Source organism: Hippichthys cyanospilos, chromosome 1, assembly GCF_059441005.1.
Source record: "Hippichthys cyanospilos isolate Australia breed blue-spotted pipefish chromosome 1, RoL_Hcya_1.0, whole genome shotgun sequence".
NCBI classification, from domain to species: domain Eukaryota; kingdom Metazoa; phylum Chordata; class Actinopteri; order Syngnathiformes; family Syngnathidae; genus Hippichthys; species Hippichthys cyanospilos.
Window position 1 is genome coordinate 15,410,567 of NC_142369.1, and position 27,036 is coordinate 15,437,602.

Sequence of the window (27,036 nt, forward strand, 5' to 3'; positions counted from 1 at the left end):
AGAAACATAAGATTGCTTGGCTCTGCAATTTTGTCTTTGAATGGGTGTCACAGCCATGGAGGATGTGTGTGTTTATGCTTGATGTTTTTTCTGATGGTGTTGCCCGATTCTGGCCGTTGCTTGGAAGTTTCTTTCGCTCGTAGACCAGCCTAGTTGAATATATGGATGGAAATATCAATATGCCTTATGTAAATTAGATCCACTATTTGTTTACATAATGGATGAAAATATGGGACACATTTTCGGAAACAGGCAAATAACTAAAGATCTACTCGCTTGATTGCTTGCTCTCATTATGTGTAAAAATACTTAAACCTAACTTACACTGACACTGAAACTTACACTGCCCAGTGTGCTGCTCTTGTACCCTTGCCACTCGAACTTTCTGTGCCTGAAAGAAACAGCCTGCATTCTACGAACAAGTCCTCTGGAGTACATCGGTGAAGATTGTATCTAAGGTACAGACGCTGTCACCAATCGCATTAGAAGAAAATACACGAGTAAACCTAGTTTTAAAAATTACCTTATGTTGCTTTAAGCCTGATTAGATTAAATGCACAGAAGCACACAAGGGAAGCTGGTGAGAATCCTAAGACGGAAAACTGACATCCACAGTTTTTAATATCTTGCGTAACGAATTTAAGGCGCATCTGCACATCTATAAGTAGGTCGCACTCCTTTGTAGACGTGGCGGTTAAATTTCATTTTTCTGTTTGTGTGTGTGAGTGTGTGAATGCACGCGTGTGTGCGCACGCATGTGTGCGTGTCCGTGCGTGCGAGCGCGCGCTTCCATTTTAAGGCTCTATCACAATTCCCTCTGTAAGCCGCCACTGGTTTCTTCAGTTTCCCCTTGACCATCATTCAGTGCTGCATTGCCTTCATTCCAATTTCTCCTGCTTTTCTCTTCTGTCTCATCACTTCTTTATCATCGTCTTTATTTGCATGATTTTTACCCAATTTTCTGTTAATTTCAGGTTGGTTATCAAATGTTCCCATTCTGTCTCCTCCTCCTCTCTGTGTCTTTCTCTCCCATCTTGGGAGACAGTGGTTGGAAGGCAGCCTCAAACGTAACTCGTCGCCCGTCACGCTGCTCCGTTTATGCGTTCCATCTCGCTCCCCCTTCCCTTCTGCGCTGTTCTGCACTGCACTGCTTCCCTCTCTTTTTTTCTCACCCCCCACTCTCCTTCCTCTCTTTCTTTCTCTACCTGCATCCCCCTCACTCTGCACGCTCTTATCTCCACTTGGGGAAATACCGCACACTCTTGTTTGAGGCTCGGATGGCAACGGGTGGAAGTAGAAAGTAGCGTTCCCGGTTCTCCAGCTTTGCTACAGACTCTGGATCTTTGTGGGCCTGAGGAAGGGGGGGCGGCAGGGAGGGAGGTGAGCGGGTAGAGGGACCTGAGAACAGGACGCTTCCTCTCCTCTGGGAAGTAAAGGCTTCAAAGTGGTGCCGCTGGCGGGAGTGGTTGATGGTTGCGCCTGGAAGGTCATGCCCTGGGACTTGTGCGCTCTGCGCTGCTTGGAGCTGGAGATCTTCTCCCATATCTGCCCCTTCTTGATCTTGGTGCCGGGGGAAGCTTCCAGGCACCGAGAAGAGTGGGCACCATGAACCAACTAGATGCTCCGCGGCCAATCAACTGGACTATCAGGAAACTGTGCCACGCAGCGTTCCTGCCATCTGTACGCCTACTCAAGGTAAAAAGAACATAAAGCTGGGCTACTGCGGTACTTAAATGAAAGGGCTTGTAAATGGGGGATGCCCTCACGGCCATGTCTCAGATCTTTGCATGTCTTTAAATGTACTCAGGAATTGATGTTTCCAGGAATGCACACGTGCGGCAGAACTGCTAGCGTAAAAACTGCTATGGTGGGAAGAACAAAGATGGAGAGTGGCGTGATGAATGAGAGTGAAACAATGAAAGGACATTTTGTGAGGATTCGAGAAATGAACAATACAATAATTTAAAGAGTAAAAGCGGAGTAGTGTGAATTTGGAGTTTCGTTCAGAGATTTGTACAAACTGATGAGCCAAAATGTTAAAGAATGACGCTTGCACTCAGGAGGTTCTGGATATTGTCTATGGCAATTTGGTAGTGTCAAGCTAAATTTGGCGTGCTTTTGAACTGGTTCAAGGGCACACTTTGATGGACAGCTTTTTTGTTTTGTGAAAAATAGACAATAGGTGTCATCCTAGCACATCTTGCCATCAACTCAGGACATGCGTGTCAGCTCTAAATGTGAGTTGTGTAATAGTCTGTAATACTTGTTTACAGACACGTGCAGAGCCATTATTATTCATGTGTGTATTTGTGAGCCACTTCATCCCCTCCTGATATGAGAGGCTCTTGGAAGAAGTTCTTTGCTCCGATGGCGAAGCACACAGCTGGTGTCGCATGTCAAGCATTTGCATATGTATAGCCTGCTTAAAAGGATTTCATTGTGACACTTGATTGAATGTGCATTCGTTCGTCTGCGTGTGTGTGTGCGCGTGCGTGCGTGTGCGTGTGCGTGAGTGAGCATGCCTGGATGTGTGCAAAATGGTTTGATTCTTCAATCTCACATGAAGGGTTTGTTTTTGTGCCCAGTTCAGTCAGACAAACCTCTGAAGTTGAACACACACAGGTTGTGTAGTTAAAAAAAAGAATTCTCGGGTAAAAAGTGTCACTATAGCTGCATTAGTTCATGTGAGCATATCTCACTACTACTGAGTTCTATGCATCATAGGTTTAACTCTATGGTCTGCTTTTTTATGTTTTTTTTTTTCATGGCACTCATACCAAAGCATTAAAGGAACATCTAAGTCAATGTCTGTAAGGTGCCTTTGAAACATTTCCCTTTCACCCATAAAATCTGCAATTTTCAATAGCACTTAATATTCATTGCATTGAGTAGATGTTATGCTATGGGGGCGGGGGGGGGGGGGGGGGGCACACAAACAGCAAAATATGCATGCTTGCTGACAGGGTGGACAATGACAGGGTGGACTGTTTTGGCTACTATTAGCAATTAATAAGCACATGGTGAAACTTCACTTACCAATTCACTTTGGAAGCTGAATATACAAATGTAATAGAAATTTCTGAAAGGTTTTCATGTCAGTTGATATTTCACAATGAAAGAGTGAACATATTAAGTTTGACAACATACAGTACAACTACACTCAATATTTGACACAGATCTGATAAGATCAGCAGATATTTTGGGCCAGTCCCAGTCCCACATGAATAGCAACGTTCAAAGCAACGTAAATAAGTAGTTTAAATAGACTGGCCCATTTTCTGTTTAGATTTTTTTTTTTTTTTTACTTTCTAATACGATCCAGAATCGTGATTGTGTAAACCCTATTTATCATGTTTAAAATGACAAAACACTTGGGGCGAGCTTTAGCTTTTGTCTCCTGTGCTAATTCTGTCTGTATTGGAGTGTATGGAAAGCAACATTTCCAGGGGAATTCTGGAGAGACACGTGCATATTTTCTTAATCTTCACATAGTAGTAGTAGTAGAGTAAAAGTTGTTTATGGATATTTATTTTAATTTAGACTTGACTTGACTCTTGATGCATGCACTGAACAGGAGGAAGCTCTCCTATCTCGTTCGTACAATGAAAATGAATAGCATTCGTTCTTTCGTAATAATATTTTCTGATTTGCTGCAGTGACTTTAGCACACAATAATGTCAATTTCAAAGTTCAGAATTGTTAGAAAGCCCTCCCATCCAAGCCAGTGTCCAGTAGCTTTTATAACCTATGTACTGTACATCTGATGGATTTAACACAGTGCTAACTTGAGTGCACGGTTGATCAGAGTGCTTGCTGAAATTAATGTGAAATATGCTGTACTGTATAATAACATGAGATGAAGGTAAATGGGAGTTTGCAGGCACTTTGTGTGAGGCACTGTGAGGAACGCTACGGCAATCACGGAATTGTGCGACTGTGAAAATGCAGACGATAGCAGGATTTGTTTATTGTGAGCAGGAGGCTTCCCTTCCTTGCATCACTTTTTTTTCCTGTGGTGCACAAGCTGAGCGGCGTAGAATCTTGCAAAGTTTCTGCTGTCATTGTTGCAGTTTCTAGAGACTGTCACACATGTAACTATGAGGGAATAAAAGTTTTACTGTCACAGCAATATACTGTAAAATATGCTTGGCCAACTTTTCCATGGATAAAAATATGTTAAAAAAAATAAATAAATGCCTGACAGGCTACTGTAATAGATACTGGTACTTTATGTTATGGTAACGCTCCAGATAGTCCACTTGACAAACAGCAAGGAAGGTCAAACGAGAGAGATGGTCCATCACTCCATATACATGGTGCCAAAACTGAACATTCACCTGTACCCATACTCAGACTTACTGTATAATATTGTTCCAATACTATGACATCAACACCATTTTACCATCCTGGCATGTGCCGTATTTCTCCGAGTACAAGTTGAGTTTCTTTTCCTCGTTTTCAACCTGCATAACTCAAAACAGACCCATTTTTTTCCACATACTGTATTTGTATCTGTGGTTGAATAACATAAATTTGAATGTGAGATAAGTGATGTCATTTACAAGCTTAATATGATTATATATAAGTAATTTGATAAAGTATGCATCCATTTTAGAGTGTTTGCACAGAACATCGCAAAAAATGCACTTTTGTCAAGCATCGCCATAATAACATATGGCTCATTTTTGTCAACGGACTTTGGCGCATTATGAAAAGAAAAATATGGATTAACTTGTCTCCTTCAGCCCATGGACGTGTGCTTGAAGCCAGCATGGATGTCGGCAGGTGGGGAAACAGCGAAACATTATCAAATATCGTGTTTATTGAGGCGCATGTAAATGTGCATCTTTGCACTCATACTTAGAAAACACTACTGTTGATGCAACCATACTGTCAAGTCAATCAGGGCTGTCATTATCGAATCTTTTTAAAATTGATTTTCCTCTTGATTATTCCAAATATTCCCCCCGCCCTGCCCCCCTCATAAATTTTTAAAATACAGTAATAATAAATAATAAAATAATCAGCTAAGGTTGAATGTGAGTTGAAGTGGGTGGCTATAGCGACTCATTCTTTGTTAGTTATTATCAGTACAGTATATGGAAACGCATTATTTTTTATGTCCTTTGCATATGAATTTTTAGACACCAATAAAATTTGCTTTTGCTAGCAATTTTGATTAGCATTAGCCGGCTAGCGATTACTTTTAAGATCACCTCTCAATCAATAGTAGTACACTCACACATACATACGCTTATATGTTACAGTAATGTAATAGTGTTTTTAAAGTCAATTTCAGGAGCGTTGACAAAATTTCATAAGTAAACTTGCGAGTGGAGCTGCCTGTGAGCTGCTATGAGGTCATTAACTTCCTGTTATCCATCGTCTACTTTGACTTCGATTTACCCGGCTTGGTTGACTTTATTTTTTCCCAAGCCCTAAACTCAATGAGGTATTTACATGTATAAAAGTAGATAGCATAGTCTGTCAGGGGTGTGACTGCGATATTGTATTTGAATGCTCGGAGGCAGATGCCAAGCTCTCAGTGTGAAATGAATTTAACAGACCTGTCATAGAGATTCTTGCATGGCAAGCACTTTCCTCACATGATGAGTTATTACCTGCCCTCCGCTGCCCTCTAGTTTATGTGCATGTGAGTGTGAAGCCAGCAAATAGGCTGTCAGATGTGTTCTCTGTCCTCTTTAACCAGTATAAATGTGCATTTTTATTGCGGTCCTGCTGATACAGTTAATGTTGCAGCAAATGCAATCCCTGTCTGTCTGTTGAGCAATTGAACACTCCAAGCTGCTTTGAGTGACAAAGTGTAACTAATAAATTACCTTGACCTGCTTGACAAGGTGTGTGTGTGTGTATATATATATATATATATATATATATATATATATATATATATATATATATATATATATATATATATATATATATATATATATATATATATATATATATATATATATATATATATATACACACACACACACACACAGTATATTATAAGTCACACTCTTTGAAATGAAGAAAAAAGACTGTTGTAATTTACCTTTGTAAATTACAAACGTAGGTTCCTGCTTCAAATAAAGTTATTGAGACTGAGGCTCGATTTAAAGTGGGAATGTATTGTCTTTGTGCATGTACGTGTGTTTGCAAATGCGTGGGATTTAAAGACCAACTGAAGGCAGACCAAGATATTGATCATTTATTTACCCAGGGACAAATCCTCATCATTTACAATCTTTAGTCTCCAAACACGTTCAAGACTTTGCTACATTTGCCATCGTTTGCAGACTATTGTTAACTCACAGTAGTTTATTCCTTGGGTCCCTGTATGTTCTTTGTGCAATTCAAATGTGTGCTTGAAAATAAACAACTGAAAAATGGTTGTGGTGTATTGGAATGCAGTGACCAATTTGATGCAAAGCAATCAATATTTACGTGCTTTCTTTGAGCATATTAAATTGTGATCTTTTATAGTATTTTTTCCATTTACCTATCATGACATTTTAAAATGAAACCATTACTGTTTGGAGCAATGATGTTGTCTATGTAATACAACCGACAATCATACTGCACACAAAGCTGTCAACGAGTGATTGAGTGACACTTGGTCACTCAAGGAGGAGGATACCCAAAAAAAAAAAAGTCTTAGTGAAAAAAAAGTCTTAGTGATATGAGATAAGATTGATTATTTTTGCTGGTGTGAATGATTATTTTTTGATTTTGTGGAATGTTTTTAATGATACTAACTATAAAGCACAATGAACTACATTTATCCTGACAAAGCATCTGGCAAATAATTAAATTAGGTCGCCATCGACCTGTGGTCGGGTGGTGTCACTGCACAAGAGCAATGGCCTTCTTAAGATGGCCTGGGAAAAAGTTTAGATTCCAACTCACACCCTTTGAGTAAATTGCTTGCGACAGAAAGTCAAAGGTAATGATTGAACTGCTCACACAATATGGACGACTTGACTGATCACACTGTACTGTCTGCTCGTTGCTCTTATACTTCAGTCCTGTAGATACATAGCCTGTGTTTTTTGCTCATGCTAAAAATCTGACCTATATCTTAATGTCTTCTTTGCACACAAAAAATATGCTTGAAAGGACCAGAAAATGACTCCAATTTGGAAGACATTGAAACCTTTTTAAATTGACCTTCCCACTATGCCCACTGACTTATTTATGAATGGACTAACAATGCTGCTTACTCACCATTGAGACGAGTGAAGCCACAGGAGGCCATCCTTAGGTTTCCTTCCACTAAGCCTGCCGACTAATTTGAATATATTCTTTTTCTTACATCGCCACAGTGTAAAGCATTCGGTTGCATCAATAAGAGTCAGATAAGCACTATATAACAATTCATCGTAAAGAATGGAGTTTGGAATTTCCTCCAATATGAAATAACTCTAAGAGCTTAATTCTTTCAGGAAAGCACATCCGGACAAAAAGAGTTGCTGTCAAAAGTTTGCACACATTAATAACAAACAAACATTAATAACAAAGTTAAAAAAAAAAAAAAACAAGAACAATGAGGTTGTCTGCATTGTCAGCTGAATTCTTACATCATGGTGCTAGCAAGTTTAGGCTGCCAAGCTAATCAGGCAAGCCAAATGTTTTAGTTTGCCAATATAGTGTAGGCTATCACTTTTTGCTTTTTAATTATTACAATGGGAATCATAGGCCTGCCAAATTTACAGTGAGTGACATGATATACTGCCCAGAAGGTTTTACGATTGTAAACAAGCTTTCATTTCCATGTTTAACCGTTTTCTTTAAACCGGCATATTCTTACTTGTTGGACAACAGTTGTTCTCAAGCTTTGTTTCATGTTTAAAATTCTCATTTAAGATGTTTTCCCCCTTTGGGGTCCAGGTTTAGTTGTTGTCTCTTTTCGGCTCCTTTAACTTGTTGCTTTGCTCTGGCAGCCTTAATTTTTTTTCCTTTTGTCTTTTCCCCACCGTTTATTTCCTTCATTGCATGTGACGGATGACGATTTGATCAAAGATACTTGAAATCTCATCTCCGTCAGCCTGTGACTTGCTTCTCTGCTATTGACAACATTGACGGATGACTCTTTTCCAAATTTAAGACTGGGATTTTTGTGCAAATTTGAGAGACTCAAGTGACCGCAAATCAAATTTGACGGATAAAGGAAAATGCCACTTTAAAGCTCTTTTGTATTCAGGTGCATCCACCTCGTCATTTCGATAAGATACTGCACATTGTTATTTTTTTCTGGATTATTTTTCACCTCTTGGATCCGGAAAATATTATTTCAAGTGGATGATTAATTTCAGTAATTGAGGCTCAAAAATGAAGTGAACAAATCTTTGCCCAACATCAGTCATGTTCCAAAAAATGAAACACAGGTATCAACCTTGCTTCTTTAAAGTGAGTTCAGTAAAGTAGTTGATCCTTTGTACACTGCACCCAATACCCGCGATGTATTTAAAGCCTGGTGATCAGGGACAGATGGGAAAAGGGTTCAAGCCAAAATCTAATTTGCACCGTTGTGGCTTAAGGCTGACAAAGTGATACAAGTCTTTTCCAGATACTGCTGTTTAAAAATGACTACCCTTTATTCATTGACATTTCATCAGAAAACCTTTGACAGTAGAGGCGTAACATGTTTGCATTTCTCCTATCAACAAGTGTATCTTTATACTAGCTAATCATTCAAGTGCGCATGGGCCGATAAACGTAATGGAAATATATTGCGATTTTGAAAGTCAGTTATTTAAAACCGTCCAACTTTGACAAAATCGGTAAGTTTTCTTTTTTTCCCTCTCGCGTCATCTGCCTTAAAGAGATAGTGTGTAAGACTTAGACCGTTTTTCATTACAGACAGCAGGAGGTGCTGCAGGTGCCGCATTTACCATTCTCGGTAGCTATAACAAACATGGCCGCCTCCCGAGAAGTGCCACCCCCCGTGTAATGATAACTAGACCTATGATTATATTTAAAACAAACTGTTGGTCATTAGTCGTTAGTCAGCTACTGCAGCTAACTTCCTCGGCTAACGCGGCTAACATGTTTATGCTAATTTTACGGATATTGCTTGACCGGTGGGAAAAAAACAGCGGATAAGCCGCACTTGACTATAAGCCGCAAGACTCAAATCATGAGGAAAAAGTCACGGATTCGAGCAGACTATCGAGCCAAAGTGTGGGTCAAGAAAGCGAACCCTCAACATGAAATGACAGAATCCATATTGTACAGTTCTATTAATTAATGCACATAGTTGAATTATTGATTTGAAATAAGCTACTATCAAATGATGGAAGTTAACTTCAAATCAATAATTTTTCAAAATATAGTGCATTTTAATATAATTATGTATAGTTAATGTTTGTTATTGTAACAAATGGCATATCATATATTTTGTTTAAAAATAAACCTGTTTAAATAATCTAGAAAAATGGCTATTTACCAAAAAAAGCTGTAATTTCAATATCGTGGTACCGTGTATGCTTTTGCACAAGGTTATCGTACCGTCAGATTCTGGTATCGTCCCATGCCTACTTACAAGACATTCAGTGGTGGTCAAATGGAAAGAGTTTCAGAAATTTGACTAAATGACATGCAATGAGCAATCACCCTTAAGTGAGGAGTTTTCTGCTGTCACATTTTGAAAGGTTGATGCACAAAAATGATGAGGTTTAATTTTCCTTCATTATCAAAATTCTAAATGGTTTTAAGTTTTTTCTTTTACATTTAAGGTACGGCAAGTCATTCTTGACCAGTTGTTTGTTATGTCTCCCTGTCCTCCTCCATTTACTGCTTTTAGTAAGTCACACATTTGTCCCTTCTTCCTCTTTGTTTCACCCTCCCACACAATCATATAGCATATATAACACTGTCTTATGCAAAATACATGAGGGAAGGCATGCTGCTGCTAAAAAAAATAAATATAGCTGTCTATTGCTAAAAATAAATGAATTACATAAAAAGATCCTCCACTGCATATTACATCATCAAGTTGGAGCACGACATGTATTGAATGTATAGAAGTTGGTCATATTCACAAGCATGAGCATTGTAGTTCTTTAAATACATACATTTTAGCAAAAGTACGAGGTTGGGAAATATATTCCCATTACAGCAAATGCACTTTTTAGATCTTTGTATTTATTTATTTTTAAGTTGAACACCTATGTCATGGGTCACCAATTCTATGGGTGAAGGAAACCTAGTCACATGTTGTTGGTGCAACCCTTTTCTAACACGCCAGATTCATATTGATCATCTCTTCAAGAAGCTCTGCAGAAGCCTGCTAATTACCCTAAATATTCGAATCATGTGTAGGTGTTGCATAGGGGCTCTTGAGGACAGGAGTTCATGACCCCTGGGATATGTTCACACTGCAGCTTGTTGTGGAATTTTTAGGGTGTACTTGAGATGAGTAAAATGGTCTGGAAAACAATGGACTTTTGGGGTTTCTGTATATTTGAAGCTTCAAAGACAAGTATTAACAGAGCAGTCTGGTGGTCTGTAAGAATGTGAAGTAAAAGAGAAGATCGAGGGGGAACTGTAGAAAGATAAGAATAAAATATGGCTTTGTTGAACTCACTTGTCAGTCAAAGTCGTCTCATTCTAGCTATGCAGAGATTTATCATGTACTGTATGTTAAGAGAAAGGTTCTCTGTTCAAACAAAACAGGTGATCACTGAACAACAAAATGTTACTAATACTGGCTGAATACCTATTTACCATTACAAGCTCATTTAAGATATATTTTTTGTCAATGTGCAACTTGCGGCGTGAATTGTTTAATTCTGATCAGATTTTTTTTTTTCTTATTAATAAAAGCCACACATTTCAAAACATAGAATCTGTGGAATAAGAAGACGTTACATACCTCCGTACATCCTGGCTTCCATTAAACTCTCTGGGTATATTTATGTTTGTATGTGCTTTTCCTACAAATATTTACTAAAGATATGACTTGACTACTGCATTACTATAACACAGCTGTCAGTGCTTTACGACTTACAAATGCTTTTCACTGGATAGTGATGTGATGCTAAATTTTTACTCACATCATCTGGCTGCTGGTAAATCAATCAGTAACAATGGGAATTCTGTAGGAGCAAGGCTGGTGAATTGCTTACCAAACTAAAGGTCACATTATTTAGTAGGTTTATAACATTAATTACAATAGATAAACTCTCTTAAATATGTATTAATGCTTTATTTTCCTTTACCTTAGTATCCTGTAATGCACCATTGATCTCGTTTTGTTTGTTGTAATAAAATAGATTTGAAAAGGATGTTGAAAAAAAAAGCCTCATTTCATATCTAATTGAGTTTGCAGTTTTGAGGGAAAAAAAAATCACAATTTGATTATTTGTCTATAAACTTAAAGCACTACTTTTGGCGCTCTGGTTCTGTTGCCAGGCCATGTACTAACACCCATTCACACACACATTTATGCAGGAGGATAATTAAGAATAACAATAATCTAACATGCATGTTTTTGGCATGTAAGAAGAAGAGTCCTCGTAAAAAACTTCAAACTATCAGAGCAGAGCCAAGATTCACACCCTGAGTGTCAGAAATGTAAGGTAATGTGCAAACCGCTAACAACTGTGCTTCAGAATTTTTATGATAAAAACAAAAGGAGCTTTGCCATAGTCACTTGGCTGCGACAACAAACCAAGAAGTTGCATAACTCAACTGACTGTGACAACAAAACAGGAAGTTGATGAAAAAATAAAATAGAGGAACTGTCATGCGCCCTTACATGGGGTATAAAACAGCCATCCTACTCAGTCTCGGTTGGGATGTGATGTCAGAGTAGCTCTAAGGTAAGCATCGGTCATATTCTTCATAATTCCTAGTGCATTTGAGGCCAACCTTCTTGCTTGCTCTTCCTGTCATACTTCCTGACACATCCCAAAGTGTGGAGAGCAGATACGACTTGAGTGTCAAATCAAAGTGGAGGAAAGTGTGTCCTGTCATGTGCATGCCTTTTGGCTGGGCCCCGCTTTCTCAGTCCTTCCCGTTGGGTGGCATGTGCGAGATTCTCCTCACTGCTCGCTTGTTTCAGTCTGGCTTAGGTAGCAAATAGCTCTTTAAAATGATTTCAATAAAAGCCTCACTTTTTGTTTAGGATTCTTCATCATGCTGCATCTTTGTGCGTGATTCTTTTGTTCAGAAATGCATCTGTCCTGAATTAATGCAACAAAGACGGTACCGGATTAACTTGCTCACCACTAAAATGCTGAATTTTTTTTATCAAAATGAAACACAAAAGGACTTGAAGTTGACGAATAAATGCATAATTTGGCAAAAACCTCCAGCTGTGGATAGTGCCCGCACGATATGCACACAGCCATTCACTCACGCACACGCACGCTATCTATATCCACCCACCCACAGTTTCCACAATGTAGTGAGAATCACCATGCCTGTGACACCTGCAGTGGATGTATGAAGTCTAAACATCGACCTTACACCTTTAAACGGCTATAGGGAACGATTTACTAGCAATGGAGGGCTATTTAATAATGCATGAAGGCATAAATCCTTATGAAATGGTATGGGAGCACTGACACTTAGACTGTGTGTGCTGTGTTGGCCAACACCTTTTAAGTAGTAATACACCTATTTTTATTTTTACACCACTGCATTTTTATGATATTTTTCTTCTTGTCATGCAACTGTCTTTTGTTGAAAATTATTCCCGCGGCTAGGCTCATAAATGGAATTGGCCGTATGACGGGCAATCCAAACCAATGTTAATTAGTGAATGCGTGCAACGCGTGCAAAAACCTTAGGTAAAAACATCACGACTTTATACACATATTAAAAATTAGTAACATAATCTACTGTACAGTTAAATTAAATAACATAAATATACAAAGGAAAAATGACATTTACCTTTGGAGCGACATGACTTGAGCTGGGTGGAGGAGGAGGGGAGCAGAGACGAACCCGCAGAATTTATTGATTTATTTTCTTAAACAAGAACTTTTCTCAAACTAGAACATATCACCGGCGATTTCCTTCACTTTAATCCATAATAGAAGAAGCCTCTCCATTTTGTTGTTGACCGAGGTCCGTCCCCTGGCAAGGAAAGTCTTGCCCTTAAAGATTGCCGAGCGGTTACGGCCATACTCACTAGCAAGGTTAACTATGCGTGTGCCTCCTTCGTATTTTTTTAGTATCTCCTGCTTCATTTCTATTGTCCTCTTACTTCTTCCTTTACCGCCACTTGCAATTTTAGAAGCCATGACGAACAGATAAAGTTTACAAAGTCTTCACAATACACGGACCAGCTGTGCCATCCAGCAAGAAAAGGAGTTCGGCCAATAGCATATCGGCATTTCTGTGATTGACGTGACGCCGGCCAATAGCATATCTCCGTGACTGCCCTAATCGACCAATAGCATATTGGCATTTCCGTGACATGCGAGAAAAGTTGTTTTTGTTGACGCAGCAAAGCGAAAAAAATGGTGCGGACACACTGAACGGCATGTTGGATCGTTCGTAAGACGAAAGGCTTTTGCGTAACAAGGGGACAAAAAAACGCCGCGGTCCACGTCGTAAGATGAAAAATATGTAAAACAGGGGGTTGGTAAACCGGGGGCCCACCTTGTATTTTTGCGTTGCCCAAAGCCCCAGGAAAATCGTGAATCCTTGGCAGTTTTTTTCTCACCCCTTTTAAAATGCTTTACAAAGTGACACCCATCTCCTGTTCCCGTGTGTTTGTGTGAAATTCAGACAGATGCTTGCTGTTTTTTGCGCCATCATAACATGGGTTTTCGGACATATTGTTTTAGTTTTAGTTGGACGAAAACTGAAAACACATTTTTTTGTCTTTTTCGGCAAACATTTTTGGTGCCGGAAAATTTGCTTCATCCCTACTACTTATGACATCCGCTCTGGTATGCAGGGTTGGCGTTATCAGAGCACACTGTACGATCAAAACTGTGCCTGATTTTAATTTTTAATATTCTCGTTTGAGGTCTGAAGAAAGGTTTATAAAGTCCTTACATGTGTACCTGGCCAAAGTTTAACATTTGCCTTTACTTTAACGCACACCCATTTGGGTTCCTCATAGCATGCACATAATCCACGTCTCCTTTTGACATTGTTTACGGATGATCAATGTCTGCTCAATCACTCAGCGCATGCACGAATAAATACACTCATCAATGTATTTCTGTAAAATCGCTCTTGCTTATCTGTGGAGGCTGTTAAGGTAATGAAAGGGCCTGCTGTGGTGTGAGGTTCAGTAATTGAAATGGCTTCCCCTCAGGATGTTAAATTTTTTAAAGGAGCTCTTTAGGGAGAGCCCAAGCCATGCTGCGAATTAGACTAGTGCGATCAATCAAGATGCGTTTCGTGTTGATGAGAAGCCCAAATGCTTGCGCTACTTTGGCAGAGCTGCTGAATGGCCAAAAATCTAGCACTATGGACAGCGACAGTGCAGCATGTCATATTGAGGTGTAATAATAAAGATGAGGGGAACAGTTATGTAGTCAGTGTTGACATTCACATTCAGCACGGTTCAGCGAGTATGTTACTGTACATAAAGAGTGCTAGAAATCTCAGATGTCAACAAATTTTCCATCACCTTTATGGGTTTTGTGATCCAATTCAATTTCTTTAAGTAAATTGAAAAAAATGACCTACTTTTAGAGAATACAATCCATTGCATTTATAGGCTGAACTGGGTCAGTTTTCTTCGATAAAATACATACAGTCAGATGCTTTGTATTTTCTTTCAAGTATTGAACATGTAAGGAAGGTGGCTGATCAGAGCACTCTATTGTAGTGTCATGTGTGTCTCACGGTTGAAAGTATCCGGATTTGAATTTTGGCTCAGTCACTTTTCCCCTGAAATACAGATGACACCTCATTATTCCCACTGTCGTTGGTTTTTAGCAATTAGTTGCCAGAAAAAAAAACTGAGACGTAGAAATCTGCACCGTGATTAAGCTGCTCTTGTTCATGAGGCCTTTTGATACAAATCTACGAAGGTTACAACGTCAGATTTATAAACATCACAGTACTAAGAATCCACAAATGGACACATCATAGGAAAATTCATATTTTTGTCAATAACTCAAAAAACTAATATATCCGACATCTGCCTGACTGTGTCAACACACGTCACGTGTATGTGTGTGTGCGTGTGAGTGTGTGTGTGTGTGTGTATTTTTACAACCCCAAAGCACTGAGCTGTGACACCAGGGGAGCAACATGCCTCACCATATAAACATGTTCTTCATCTTGGTTGTTAATTTTGGGTCATTACAAAAACGACCTGCAGCTCCGCTCCAATACATTTAGGTATTGTTTTTTTTTTTTTCCTGTGTCTGCTCACGTTTAAGGCGTAAGCTGTTTAACTAAACATAGTAATGACATTTCAATTGGTTGTCTGTTTAATTCCGGTTAACTTTAAAATTCTGGTTATTTCCACGCCCTAATTGAATTTCAACATCATTCTTATAATTGATTATCCTAACTTGAATCCTTCGATTGAGCCCCGGGTAAAATACACCTTTTACCCAAAGTCAGAGTCTTGCAACCCTGAACAGGACATGAAAAATAGATGGATGAATGGTACAGCACTCCATTAAGCAAAAAGAGGTGTTAATGATACTTTTGGTGGAAAGGAGAAAGGACAAGCTCACCCTTTAAGAGTTCACAGAGACTGAAAGAGAAGAGCACTCTGGGTAAGAGCTGTAATTCTGTTTCATAGAAATGAATTGCCTCAGTAGTATAAGGAGAGACTCATGGCCAAATGGAACCCAAACGGTCCTCTCAGTGTCCAGTCTGTGCTTTATCTCTATTTGTGTCCCATTTATATGTGTATACATAATCAAAGAGGCGTGTCCCCTTTAAATAAAATGACAAACTTTAAATCTTGCAGCACTGTTATAGGACTGGGTTGACCCAATATACGTTGCCTAATAGAATTAGTGTGGAATATGGCATGTGGAATATCACGTGTGCGTGTGTGTCTGATAGAAATTGGATATAGGGCTATGGAAAATGGAGGTGAAAAGCATGGCCACCAGCGCTATTTCCGTCATCCTATCCGTCTCTCAGTCCTCGTCAGGCTCTCGATTTTTCTGTGCCCCGCCTCTCCTTCTTGACATGGCCAATATATTTAGACCCTGATTATATCACAGCAGTCAGAAGAAGCCAATTGTAATGAGAATTTAGCATGAGTTTTACTGCAAAACTCAAGCGCAAAGTGCCCATGAATACAGTAAAAGCATCAATTGTATTTGTACTTGGGGACTGTACCTCGCTGCTATGTATGTGTATAGGCTGTTTTTTTACATTTTGTTTTCAGTATTTGGATATTTGAAAAAATATTGAAAGATTTTCACATTTGTTATCATGCAGGAAAGAAATCAATTGCGCCCCACCTTATAGGTTCCTCTGTTCAATAATTGTAATATAGTTGTACTTTTTTCCCCTTATAAAATTTTATAAATAATAAATTTGTCTATGTTTGATTAGTTAAGTCAGAACAGATCTCCATGTTTGCTTTCATTTGCAGTCAGTCTTAGATAATCAAAGCCGCTGTGTTCTAAAACATTTTGAAAGTGGATGTCTGTAACTATAAATTGCCAGTCTTTTCCTGATTGATTACATAACGTTTGGCGATCTAGTCCATTTCTATTATTATCTCTGGTCTTTATGTTCCAAAGTAGACTACTTACACTGGAGCGTAGTTGTGCATAAGTCACACAGGATTCCCTTCCCATCCCACTTCACTACCTCTCTGCCTCCAGCCAAAGCTGTGGTAGATATTTACCCGCGACTGAATGTGTCGTGCATTATACACAAATACATAGTAGCTGGGAAATGGCTTAATGGGATCAAATACAACCATATTTGGAAGGTAGCTGCACCAAACAAAAATATAACAACAATGTTATTGTCTTATTATTATTTCACTGTCCCCCATATGGGAATAGATCAAGTGTCTTAAGCATCAGTTGATACAACTGAAATCAGGCAGGATAGTATAAAATATGCCTGTGCTACTTCTCTGAGCTAATTGTGCCTCACATAGAGGAGATGGATGGCCTCAATGCCCTGCCTCCCTAGAGTGAACAAGCATGTCAAGTCAGGGTTTATATATGACGTGTTGTTATTATTATGAGAAAACCAGATACTTAGGTAGTGTTTCTTCCCTCTCAAGCGGTATAGAAAATATGATTCGGGAAGCTTGCGCCATAATCAATGTGTGCCCGGTGCTCTGTGGGACAGTTGGCAGGTGTTGTGTGTCTTCAGCCCTGCCAGCACCCTTATGTAATGAAGCGCCATGGCCGTCACATCATAATGGCGAGCGGTGCAATGGCACACTGCCTTCTTTGTGAAGACAAAAATTCATTTAGCAGGAGGACCTTAATGAGCAACATGACTGAGTCTTGCTCTGGCTCTTTGGCATGAAAATAGATCCCATTTTAGTCATTCCATAAGCCCTATAATACATTCGAACTGGACCATTTTCAAACAAAAGCAAGTCTTTGCGTCAACAGAAACCACCCCCCCCCCCCCCCCCCCCGTCTTAAAAATTCACTCACTCACTCCAAAAAAATAAAATAAAACGGCTAGCACAGACGATGGTGAATATGTGGCCCTGAATAATGTGTCACATGCCCACCTCACACGGATAAAGACTTTATACATTTCACTTTTAAATTCAAGTCTAAAAATAGGTGAACCACTGTTAAAAATAAAAAACCTTTGATAGTACAACCAATTTTCTCACCTTTAACTTTGACGACAGGTGATGGATACATTTTCGGAAGTTGCAAGGAAAGGTGCTGCTTGGAATTCATGAAACCTCACAGAGGAAATCTTTTGGAATTCAAAAATGTACACTTCTAATTAATATACCCTCTTTTTGTGTGAAGGAATTAAATACCCATCCATCCATCCATCTACCAATCCATCCATCCATCCATTTTCTATCACCACTTATCCTCACAAGGGTCACAGGCTTGCTGATGTCTATCCAGCTGACTTTGGGCAGTAGGCGAGGGACACCCTGCACTGGTTGCCAGCCAATTGCAGGACACACACCCAAAAAATAATGACGGGATTTTGCGTAGCTTAAAAAATATCAAAGTACTTTTTGAAAAGATCCAGTTTGACTCTTATCAGGTATATATTTGCAAAAATGTTTGCATTGTTCTTGATCCAAAAAAGAAATCAGACCTTTGAAGTTCTTAAAGATGCTCGTTGGACTTAGGTCTTGCAAAACATGTAGACGGCTTAATTTCAGAACTGACAGCATTCAATATCTGGCCACATCATCTGCAAAAACATCCGCAGAATACTGTTCCTTCGTCCTCTGGGATGTTGACATTTACAGTCTGTGTTACTACTTGAAGTGAAACACATCCAAAGTACTTTAAAAGTGGTTCAGTTTAAAGGAAGATCCATCAAATATGTACTTTAAAGGTCATTTGTGTAGCATTTGGATCCTTTCCTAAATTATATATTAAGTGTTTGACTTTCTCCGCAGTTGAACTATCAATTACTTGTTCATATTTTTTTGCAGTATCAGTAGACGGGATTCCTTTGGTTTTGCTCTTCATTATTTCCCTAAGAGAGCATAATTGTTTTTATGGCTCCAAAAAGGAAAAACATGTTTACACGCTTTTATCATTCTATGACTGCAGATAACACTGAATGTGTAGGAACAACCATTGTAGGTTGTGTAAAGCATGCTTAAAATGATTTTGACACCGTTTTATGACAACGTTGTCTCAACCCTGACATGCGGTTTTGCTTGGTTGACCAGAAAAAGTGATATATTGGTCCATTTCATCCCTTACAGAGTTCTCCGGTTTTACCTGCCTCTGTGAAGCTTTGCATTATATATTCTAAATTCATGAAGGAAACCTTAGATGTTTTGACGGAAGAATCTTTCAGAACAAGGCTTCTGGTCCTCAACTGCAAGTGTTGCTCCATTATAAGAGGGTCAGGTGCAGAAGATTGGCTTGTGCCAGCAGACAAAGAAAGACTGCGGCAAGGCTGTGAATGAGAGGAGCTATTTGGGGACACTCCACATTTCAGAAAAGCACATGAATCCTTCAGTGGGCCCAAACCACGTGTTAGCATACATAGCACACATCTTCTAGGTCATGTGCGTGTCGGAATTCACCATCCTTGCAAAGCGTGGCACATGTTATTCTCTTATTTGCATGTTTGTGTGGAGGAATGTCCCCAGTGGAATTGAATAAATTGATAGAATGGGCAAGCCAGGTGGGAATAGGAGAGAAAAGCAATTAAAGTGGCAGTCAAATGGCAGCGGTGCAGCCGAGCATCAGATGGAAGCAGTCCCCGGTTTAATTACACTTAACCCTCGCCATGACACCGTGAGATGTGTCGCCATGACACACCGATGCCACTGACAAACATGTGCTCGGGTTTGATTCATTCATTCATTACCTCAGGTTGTTTTGACACATAGACATCTATAAGTATAATGCTTTTGCAATATTATTAATACATTAGGTTGAGCACATCTTTAAACATGTCAAATTTCAATGCCAAATAGAGAGTATAAAATGAAAATTAATGAAACAACACATGCCTAAAATTAAACAATGTAATTGTAAAGCAGATATTCCGATATTCCGTGGTTTATTCTTATTTATTATTCTTCAATGCGGTCTCTTGACAATGTACACATTCCAATACACAAACCTAAACCGATGCAGTGTCCAACCCTCCAATCTCTGAACTGCTTATCACAGAATAATAGTGACAGTGACAATTTATATCACTAAAATACCCTTGAATTAGCCATGAATGTAAAGTCAGATGAAAACATAGGTGCAAACACTAATAGATCTATCTTTATGTTTAACATTCTATCTTGTTGTTGTCTGTGCTGCCTTGGCAGAGATCGCTACTCAGGTTGTGCTCTGTTCCATTTGCACACTTTATTTGGCACTTTTTTCCTCCGACAATTACAGGTTGGCAAGCCTCAGTTGGAAAAAGATGAGGATTATTCCATTTAAAACTGCAGCGCATAATCGAAATTAATTGGCAGTACAAGCAACCCCGACATTTCCAACTGGAGCTCACACCCTCCACCCGCATCTCAACTGCCACTATTTCCAGGTCTTCCAGATGCTCCACTTGACAGTTGTGACAGGCAGGGAGGGGAGCCAGAGACAGGGAAATAGGAAAGAGCTGTAATCAGAAAGGTGATGAGGTATTCTGCACTACAAAGACAGCAAAGGAAGAAAATCCATTTTGCAGAGGGGCGGCCAAAGACTATAGGCGGTAATAAGGTTGTTTGGAGACTGATTCAACAGGTCAGGAACGGTAGACGGGTGTGGAGGCACGTTGAACAGCCCAGACAATGGGGGAAAAGGACAAGACAAGACACCTCAGCCAAGGTTTTACCATTTGTAACCTTTGAAATGTCAAAACATTTTTATATTTATATGTGGATGACACAAATGTTGCCCATGCACATTAGAACACTTTTATGTACAGCATGTCACTCAGGCACAACTAATTACAACCTGATCTGAGAAGATATTGTTCATATTTGACAGCTCAGATTTTGCCCATGATAAGCGACATCAACGAGAAATGGGCCATTCGTGGAAGAATCCTCATCCATTATATAAAATCTGGGTTGATATAGGATAAAGTATCGACGGGAGATTGCAAACCATGGTATAGTATGAGGGCGCATGGGAACGGCAGACACGTCAAAATGAAGAGTGAGACGCAGTTCATGAATGAGGCTGCAAAGGACAGTAGGAGAGTCAGGCATGAGCTTTCACATGCCTGGTCTTTTGCCAGCCCTTTTTGCCTTATCAGGCGAGTCCAGACATGGGTGGGAAACATGTACCCACAATGCATTGGAGCTCTTGTCCATCTGCTTACGCTCATCCTCGCACCCCCTTTCCCATCAGCTTCGAAGTCAGCTTCAGTCAGTGGTAGCGTCTACTTTGTAAGTGTGTATATACAAAAACACAGTAATGACTCATGAATAGTGTAATTTCTCAAATAATGACAGTCCCTCTGTTGTCTTACTGGTTATTTCATCCACATATGAATTAAAAGTCTTAGATGCAAAATGTGTGAAAATTTCAATTACCTGAGTTTTTACACAATGGTATAACTTAGTCCTTCTCAATTATGTTTGGCAAAATGCCTTTCAAAAAGCAAGTGGCGCATTATTTGACCCACCAAGTAAGAGTGTTTGCACATTACAATTGCATCTGCGCTCAAAGAATTCTGTATTTACCACAACCTTTGAACCATGTTGAGAGCCAAAGAACTGTTACTCTTACAGTATATAATATCACATCCACGTGCAAAAATCTTTGAATAGAACAGGCATTTTTTTCAAAATGACATCGCATATACATTTTTTTGTATTATTTGGTTACTGGTTTGGGCCATAATGTAAAAATAGGCAAACTAGTTGAGTACTGTTTTTCAAAGTAGAATTTATTTGCAAATGTTTTAATTTGATTCAACACTTCTTATATAAGAGACTGAAAAAACTGATGAATATTTCTGGTCAAGAAAATGAAATTCTGATCATTTGAGCAATTTTAGGTCTCTAAAATTTGTTGATAACCAAACATAATAATTAATTCAAGGATTATTTAGTTAAAATTAATGACTCTGAAATCAATGAACTTTTGTACCTCCACAAAAATGTCAATGAAATTACAATAATTTCTTCACTGTACCCCCGTGTTTATTTTAGTATACAATAGATGATTTAACATAAGAATAATGCTTGTACAGGCCTGTTTTGAGCACTATTACAAAAAATAATTTGGATCTGTTCACTTTTCAATTGGGCACCAGTGCCATGGTGCTAAATTACACCGCATCATACAGAGAGCTGTTTCTAACCCTGTCATGCAGCTAAATATGAAAATAAACAGCTGTCACTATGATGTAGTGCCAGTCCGACCCACTACCAGCACCTCAGACAATGAAAATGTATCACCGTTTCCATTCTAGATCATTTGGTCTTATTAGCTGTGCAGGCGTACCTAAGGATGTGGCTGATGAGTGTAGTCGTGGTTCTTCCCTGAACCATGAGCCCTATTGGCTTATTGAGCCGAGCTGATGCATTTTAGTCCTACCACAGCCGTTATGCACTAACAAGTCATTTGCGGCCAATTGTCCATCTTGATTTTCATTTACAGAGTCTGGTGTCATTTTTTTGTCGCAGGTCACATCTACAGCTCTCCTTGAGGCATAAATCTCTCATTTAAGGTGTGGCTTTCATTGATGGACATCAATAAGCTGCTTGATGAATCTACAGAGACATTTACAAAACCAAAGAACTTATGACAGAGTTTTGTTTTGTTTTGTTTTCTTTCAGCTTGGTGCAGGCATGAACTTAAAAATCAGTAGTCATTCATGTGAGATTGCATATTGTTCACGGTACGTGAACATGAGCAGGAAAGAAAGCGAGAAAGCGCGCGTGTGTGTGTGTGTGAAGGGAGGGCGTGTGGAAATTAAAACAATAGACTCCGGTGAATGTGCAGGTTTTTATTTTAACCTTAATATACTAACAACTAATGTGTTGTGTTCCACTCACCAAAGATATTTTCTGATATACTTTTTCAAATATTTACCTGCCTGGAGAAAGGTTATGTATCATTAGACAATACAATTTATCGGTTTCCATCCACCCTTTATATGTAGATGCCTGCTGCTCAAACCTACAACTAAGTATACAGTACTAATCAATAAGAGCCGCACGGTGGCAGACAGGTTAGCACGTCCGCCTCATAGTTCAGAGGATCGTCATAGTTCCCGACATGCATTCCAGCATGGTCTCGTCCAAAAAAACATGCGTGGTGCGTGTATTGGATAATACAAATTGTTGGTGTGATCGTGGGTGTGAATGGTTGTTCGGCTGGGATTAGCACCAGCAAGCCAGCGAGCCTAGTGAGGATAAGCGGCTAGGGAAAATGGATGGAAAGTACTGTATATATTAGAAATCATATCGCTAAATAGTATATTTAATTTTATTGAAGACCTTTGTGTCATTATTTGCAGAGATCTACACTTGAAAAATGAGTGTACTGTAATTCTATTTACATGCTTAATTTGCATTGTTGGTAGGGATAGATCCAGTGGTATTAAACGATGAATGCAGCGAAACTGATTTGTTGATTGAATTAAGGGTGACCGGGGACTGTATCATAACGGCCTTTCATACAGCTGGCGTGGGATCAATTTCCACTCAATCCTCTTTTCACATCTGGCCTATGATCGTCTATCGACCAGTTCAGGGTGCAGTCTGCCTTTTGCCTTTATGTCAGCACAAATAGGCTCAAGTCTTGGTTGTGATAAGGAATGGAAAATAGATGATGGGAGAATTGTGGGCCTTGGTGGATGTGCGGGTTGCACAGTACTCCTGTACTTACATGATTTTATACTGCTTGAAGTGAGAGAAATTATGTGTATAGTATAGTATAGAGCGAGAGCTTATTACACTAGGTGGATTGATAATGAATCGGCACGGTGAATGTGTGGGTAGCACGTCCGCCTCAAAGTTCAGAGGCCTGAGTTCAATTAAAGTTTGCGCCGACCTTCCTGTGTGAAGTTTGCACGCTCTCCCCATGCCCACCTGGGTTCTTTCTGGGCACTCTGACTTCTTTGCACTTTAAAATAAAATAAAGTAAAATAAAAATTCTTAAAAAAAAATCTGATTTCCGATTTATTCCACCCTATTCGGTGAGAAGAAAATGTTAATGGCATCAGTCCAAAGTTTGAAAAAGTGTTTCTTTAAATACAAATTTAGGTGCATGCAGAGTTCATTTTACCTCCTGAGATTGTTCAGTCCCCGGACTCGCAAAAACAAAAAAATAATAAAAAATAAAAAAAGCACTAGAAAACTATGGCTCCCAACGGAAATGTTTGGAGTGCCAAAAATTCAGTCAAAGGTTCAAGTTGCATTTACAAGACGTGACCAAAAACCAACAACATATATTAAAATGTCAGCATAAATGTATTAAAATAGAATGAACTTACATTTAGCATCTGCCATCATCAGCTTCATATCAGAACTACTGATACAACAGCCCTCTTGGAAGAAAAGTCTGCTTTTTACTTTGTGTTCATTTGTTAGTTTCAACGTGTCTGTTTTGTTCCTCTTCGCGATCTTCCGAAGTGTTTCATTTTCACTGTTATTTTCTGGCTCATTGTTACCTGGTTGTGTATTGCTTGACTTGTCACTGATACAAAAAAAAATAAAATACAAAATGCACGTTTGCTATTGTGTCAGGCCTTAAGATAACACTTTTAGGTGACTTTTCTTCCTTAATGAAATCCTGCAGACAAAATCGCACAACAACAGGATCTTGGGTAAAAAGGAGACAATGTGTCCTGCGAGATCAAAACAAACATGTCGGACAAAGTTTTATGAAATGTTTGTAAGTGGTCAAGTTGTGCTGAATAAAAGAGTAAATGATTAATACTTTCACTTCAAAAATTATTTCCACTTCAATCTATAGATCATACTTTTCAAGACAGAATAACAAAAGGAAACAGTGATATTTTTTCACATTCACTACGTTTTGAGGTGTAAGGAAGATGTCTTTTTTCCGAAAAAAAACAAAAAACATGCGGACAACTACCACCCTTTGAAGAGAGCTATAAATTGCATAGCTTTTACATGAAACAAAAAACGAAAAATTTAAAAAATGGTTAAGCAAGGTACATTGTCATTTAAAAGGAAATTGCAGAACTAAAATATATTGTGAAAAAAAAATCTTATTTCTCAGTACATTTTTGACAAACAAGACATGAAAATAAACGTTTTCAATTGAGCAGCTAAACTGTATTTGCAAAGCATCAAACGTGCCAGTTATTTTAAATGTAGGCATATTTGGAGCATTATCAATCACAATTCTAACATATTACAATATAGACAATAATTTCATTCATTTACATGTATGTGAGTTATACTGTATGTGTTTGTGTGAATTTGGAGTTTGCATACATTGTTTTGTCTTTTATTTTGTTATGTTCTATTTTGCGGACATGCTGAAGTTTTGTGTTGTGTGTGTGTGGGGGGGGGGACTTTGGGGCATGGTGGGATTTTGTAACATTGCTATTTTTCTGAATATGACTGCAGACAATGTAGTGCACCATTGTTACAACAGCACAGTAGATCTTGAGAGTGCATATCAAAGTACACATTCCAGGTGTCTGAATTGGAGAGATGCACCCCCTCCACCCACCTGCTCCGCCTCCATCGTCGGCCCACTAATTAGCAAGCTTTTGTGTTTTTTCACAGCAGGAGATTTTTCGTGCTGAAGTAATAATGTGTATATAGAAACCGTTTAATGTCACTTCCTCTTTGTCTACGCAGTTAGAGGGCAAGACGCAAAGTCTAAGAATGGGGACATAGCAGTAAATCTGTTCATTATCTGCAAAAGATGTTGTTTGCTACAAAATTTTTAGGAGCCCATCAAGATCATTCACGTTTTTTAAGGATTGCTTGAAAGACGCGTCAAGACCACCCATGGTCCCTTTAGGTTACACACACAGAACTCATCCAACAGCACTTAGTTTTATAACACTGATTTTGCTATAAATAACAACTTGTTTCATAACTGAGCAGGAGACTTATTTAAGAAGTTCGTAAAAATGTGTTTTTACGCTACATAAAAACATATTTTACAATATGATTTGTTTATCTAAGTTCTTATTAGTATATTCAATATCACTTTTTTCAGACTATCAGTACAAAAAATCACTTTCTGAATGGTCACCGATACCTAGTATTGGTACTTCTAAGTACTAAGTACAGGGAGTTATATCTTTATAAGGTTAAAGAACTTTCCTGTGAGTAATGTTGTACTTTCCATTTACATGTATTGCAACACAATTTGTCTTCAAACAATCATGTTAAGAGTCATCACTGTGGCACTGATTCTATTCATAGCCCCTCTATCACATTTTATGTATATCGCATATTTTGGAGCCATTCACACTTCCTTTAAGTTAAACAGGGTTTATGGGGCAAAGCAATGCCGTTGTTGTTCATGTGTAATTTTTTTTTTTTTTTTTAGTTTGAATCCACTCAACTTCATCTGTGGGTAGGAATAATCAGCTTGAAGTTGTTATTAGTATTTTTTTTTAGTAATTCCTCATAACCTGCCACATGTCCCCTTTTTGCAAAGAGATTTGAGTTGAGCAGTGCCACTATACAGCCCTGATTCATTTGCTAAAGGCATGATTACCCAGTTTTGGCAAATACTTATTCTTGGTCTGACCAAAAAATATGGGTAATGACAACTTTAGAAAGTGCGAATGAAAACTGATCTTTATAATACATTGTGATGGTGAAATGTATGATGCAACTTTGTCTGATGATCACATGCATCATTTAGCATTTCTGTCTTTAATGGATGTGTCTCACTGCATGCATGTATAATACATACTCGGGTTACATGATTTGCCCTCATTACCCGGCCATGCCCGTGGTTAGACATACTATCTGTGCACATGCAAACGTCGAGTTGAACAGTCACCAAAATAGAAATGACTCTAGCAATGACGGTGAAGGATGTGGACGTAAAAAAAAATAAAAAATACGGTTTGAAAGCTGCATTCAATGCATCATTTCCCGACACAAAATTGATGGAGTCATGAATTTACCAAGAGGAAATGCGTGAGCATTATCACTAGTGTCACCCTCAGCACTTTACATAATATCTCCAGTCTCACCTGACCGCTTTTAATGTTTGCATTTAATCAGTAACCCACAGGAGCCGAACACCTTTCATATCAACGTGCAAACATGCACGCTCATTTTCTCTCATGCTTTCACTTTGTCATGCACACACACGCTAACACACGGCTTAGATGTATAATGAATCATTGTAGGATTAATGAACTCTGTTTTCAGTGCAATTAGAATTTCATCTTTGGCACAGAGGCAGTCGTGTCTGACTGTGTCTTTCAATCAACTCATTTCGGTGTCAAATTGGGCTCATTTTTTTCCCTTTATGTATTCTGAGT

General features: G+C 38.8%; 1 protein-coding gene across 5 annotated transcripts in view; it reads left to right on the forward strand.

Annotated features, from left to right (window-relative positions):
* The first annotated feature begins 1,197 nt into the window (after positions 1-1,197).
* The window catches only part of trpm3 (transient receptor potential cation channel, subfamily M, member 3), a 112,255-nt gene continuing 86,416 nt past the window's right edge, over positions 1,198-27,036 (forward strand). For all 5 annotated transcript variants that reach the window (XM_088408804.1, XM_088408820.1, XM_088408811.1 and 2 more), the window contains exon 1: positions 1,198-1,695. In XM_088408804.1, coding sequence (XP_088264930.1) covers positions 1,606-1,695 — 90 coding nt within the window. In that variant the 5' untranslated portion in view covers positions 1,198-1,605. The remainder of the gene's footprint in view (positions 1,696-27,036) is intronic.